This window comes from Orycteropus afer, unplaced genomic scaffold (assembly GCF_000298275.1).
Source record: "Orycteropus afer afer isolate SDZICR_OR568_19922 unplaced genomic scaffold, OryAfe1.0 scaffold00925, whole genome shotgun sequence".
In the NCBI taxonomy this organism is placed as follows: domain Eukaryota; kingdom Metazoa; phylum Chordata; class Mammalia; order Tubulidentata; family Orycteropodidae; genus Orycteropus; species Orycteropus afer.
Window position 1 is genome coordinate 282,412 of NW_006922512.1, and position 4,131 is coordinate 286,542.

Genomic DNA, 4,131 nt, shown 5'->3' on the forward strand with positions numbered 1-4,131 from the left:
AACAACAACAACAGAGCCTGTTGGGGGATAGCAGAGAACTTCCAGAGGCGTGGCACAGAGTCCTGCAAAGCCGAAGGCAAGTTCCTGGATGTGAGCAAACTGGCCCAGTAGGGAGGTAATCAGGCACCTTCTCTTGCCTTATTTCATGTTTGTTTATATTATTCTGACAAAGTGAAAAACAGCGTTTGACAGCTGAGAGTTGGCCTAATGCTGTCTACTAGGTCTTGGTGTTCCTGGCAACTAGCCTGGACTCATAGCTAGGCCTTTATGTTTTCCTGTTGAATTCAGTGTAACAGAACATCTACACACAAAGCCACTCAGCTCATGATGCAGTAGATAAAAAGAAAAAATCCAAACCAAACCAAACTTCAAGACGATTCTGACTCAGAGTGATCCTATAGGATGCACTAGAACTGGCCAACAGGGTTTCCAAGGCTGTAAATCTTTACAGAACCCTCAGAGAAGCTGGTGGGTTCAAATTCTGGGCATTTTGGTTGGCAGCTGACCGTTTTAACCACTGCACCACCGGGGTGCATCATTATGTTTGACCATGACAAGACTGAGCACATTGCTTAAACCACAAAAATGAGCAAACAGCCCCCTTTTCTGGTTATTATGTATGTGCCTTTCCTCTACCAATTATACCTTAACCCTATTTTTCACTCAAACTTGGAGATAAGATAACCAATCATAGAATTACCCTTGCTTCCTGACATCATCCCAAAGTCATCTAACACAGGACCAAATTCTAGAATAAGTAATTACTGACACTTTCTTACAAACATGCCCTGTTTGTTTCCTGTTGCATCCATTGCCTTTGAGTGGATTCAGACTCATAACAGCTTTATAGGACAGTAGAACTACCCTTTGGGTTTCCAAGGCTGAAGTCTTTAGGGAAGCAGATTGCTACATCTTTCTTCTGTGGAATGAGATGATGTGTTGGAACCTCTGATCTTTTGGTTAGCATCTGAGCTCTTAACCACTGCACCACCGCCTTGTTGCAACAGACCAGTGAACCCGGTCTTTCACTACAGCTGTCTTATTGGTGGTTTTGGCTACAGGACATTGACATTACTAGTATTCATTGCTGGTGATTATTAGTTCTGGTGGTGTAGTGCCTAAGGAATTTGACTGCTAACTAGAAGGTTGGTGGTCCAAACCCACCAGCTCCTCCACGGAAGGAAGACTAGGCTTTACTTCCATAAAGACTTATTGCCTTGGAAACCCAATGGGCATCACTATGAGTTGGAATCAACTCAATGGGAGGTTCTTTTTGTTTTGTTTTGTTTTGGAGTGATTATTAGTTTATTAATATGTTTATTAACATTTCACATTGATACATTATTACTAATAATAGCAATAATAAATATTATATGAATAATAGCTAAAGCTTGGTAAAGTGGAGGGTCAATGAAAAAGGGGTAGGCCCTCAACAAGATGGATTGACACAGTGGCTACAAGGGTGGGCTCAGGTATAGCAAGGATTGTGGGGCTGGCACAGGACTGAGCAGCATTTCATTCTCCTGTACATAAGGTCATTATGAGTTGGAGACCACTGACAGCACCTAATGAAAACAATAGCTAATGTTTATCTAACACTTAAATGAAAAGCTTTTTTTCTCAAATCTCTCTCCCTCATCATTTTACCTTTGAGGAAACTGAGGGTCAAACATGTTAAATCAAGTGCCCAAGCTTGCACAGGTAGTACAGATGGCAAAGCCCTGATTCAAGTCCCATTGCCTGACTCCACGGTGCTTCATATGTCTAGTCAGGAAAATAGAAATTGCATTAAGTGTTTTAAACAGAAGAATTTAAATAAGGACTTGTTCACATAGCTTTTGGGAAGGGTGAGATAGCTGAGGTAGTCTAGAGATGTTAACTGCAGGAAGTAGTTATCAAGACGTGTGGTTTTTAGGATTTGGGAGGTAGGAGGAGATTTCCTGGGGATGTGGCCCCGACTCTGCAGAGGAGGAATTGCCCTGCTGGAAACGGGGAGGATGCTGCTTCTCTGCTCCTGCCACTTTCCCATCTCCTGCCAGTGCTTCCCAAGGGAAGAGACTAGCAAGAAGCCAGCTGGCGAGGGCATCTGAGAAAGGAAACTTGCAGTGTTCCAACCCCAGAATTACAGAGCAGAATATAGAAAGGGGCTGAGAGACACAGCCCTCCTGGGAACCACATGCCCACAGCTCTTAAATCTATGCTGTAAGTGATCTGGTGGGAAATTTATCTAAATGACAACCAGAACTAAGAAAGACTCTGTTGCCTACAACTGAGAAGGATTACTGAGTAATGCCAAAACACATTACATATCACGAAAACACTAAAACCAAACTCACTGCCATCACGTAGATTCCAACTCATAGCAACTCCCATTGGATTTCCAAGGCTTCCAGTCTTTTTTTTTTTTTTTTTAATTTTATTGTGCTTTGAGTGCAAATATACTTTTGAGTGCAAATTTAAGCAAATTTGTTTTACGTTCAACAGTTCATGTACATTTGATTCCATACCCCGAATACCATCCCCAACCATAACAAACTCTCCTCCCCTCCCGTCCCTGTGACTAGGCCCTCTGTGTGCCCTTAACTATGCACTCCTGTCTGTCCAGCTTTCACTCTGTGTGAATGCTACCCCTCTGTGTCTCATGGTCAATTGCTCTAAAGGATGTATCTCCTTAGAATAGGTGAGTGCATCACCCTGGGGTATGTGTTCTGCATGTAGGTCTTTTTTACTGTTGAGCTGAAAGCCAATCTATGCGAGTAAGTCCATTTCTAAGCCTGAAGGGTAACCTGGGGCCAAAGTCTTGGGGATTCCACCAGACTCTTTCTGACCAGTAATTCTAATCATTTTTGTGTTTTTGAATTTTGTTCCACATTTTCCCTCCCACTCCTCCAGGATCCCCAGTTTTGATCTCTTTCCAAGTGTTTGACCTAGGTAGCCGGGCACCATCTAGTTCTTCTCGTCTTGGGGTCCTGAAGACTGAGGTCCTCATGGTCCATCTTATCCTTGGAGTAATTGTTTGCAGATGCTTTTGATTTTCTTCACTCTTCGTTAATTCAGATGAAAGGAGACCAAGAGTTGCATCTTGGATGGTCGCTTTATTTATTTATTTTTGTTGTGCTTTGGGTGCAAATTTACAGAACAGAATTTGTTCTACATTCCACAGTTCACATACATTTGGTTTCACTCCCCAATTACCACCCCCAACCCTAACCCACTCTCTTCCTCTCCCTTCTCTGTGACTCCCTTCCCCCCACCCCCCACCCGTGCCCTTCTTAGTTATGCGCACCAGTCTGTCCAGCTTTCCCTCCATGTGAATGCTACCCACCTGGTGCCCCATGGCCAATTGCTCCAGGGGTGTATCTCTCAAGAATTGCCCTGGGGTGGGTGTTCTGCACCTAAGTCTTTCCACTGTTGGGCTGAGAGTCAATCCTTGGAAGTGAGTCCTATCCAGACCTGAAGTGTATCCCAGGGCCATAGTCTTAGAGGACCCACCAGACTCCATACAACCAGTAATTCTGGTCATTATAGTGTTTTTTAATTTTGTTCCAGGTTTTTCCTCCCACTCTATGCAGGATCTCCAGTTTTGATCCCTTCCTGAGTGGTTGGCATTGGTAGCTGGGCACCATCTAGTTCTTCTGGTCTCAAGGTCCATCATGTCCTAGGGCTGATTGTTTCCAAATGCCCTTGATTTTCTTCAGTCTTCTTCACTTCAGACAAGAGGAGACCATTGTTTGCATCTTAGATGGCTGCTCGAAAGCTTTAAAGACCCCAGTCACTGCTCACCAAAGTAGGATGTGGAACAAGATTTTTATGTACTGTGTTGTGCCAATTGAGCCCAGTGTCCTCCAGTATTATGGTCCTGAGTTGGCAGGCCCAGTGGTTCTCTCTCCCAAGGTGTTTGGTTGTATCTGAGGGATTACTCCAAGTCTGTCTTCTGTTGCTTCTGTAATGATTGTGGTTATTTTTATCACTAGTATCTATGAAAGATTATCTTCTGCGAAATCTATCATTGGTCTAGGGTACATTCCTGTTCTCCAACCCCCGCCCCCCACCTGATCTTCTCAGTTTATCTGTAGCTTGGTGTTTGATATTAATGGTAATGCAGTATTGTGCATATACTGGTATTAGCCT

At 43.6% G+C, this 4,131-nt stretch overlaps 1 protein-coding gene across 1 annotated transcript in view; it reads right to left on the reverse strand.

The window, feature by feature from the left end:
• Positions 1-1,895: 1,895 nt before the first annotated feature.
• LOC103212350 (phospholipid-transporting ATPase ABCA3-like) overlaps positions 1,896-4,131 on the reverse strand; it is a 259,404-nt gene continuing 257,168 nt past the window's right edge. The window contains exon 18 of the mRNA XM_042783340.1: positions 1,896-2,086. Within this exon, the coding sequence (XP_042639274.1) occupies positions 1,896-2,086 (191 nt within the window). The remainder of the gene's footprint in view (positions 2,087-4,131) is intronic.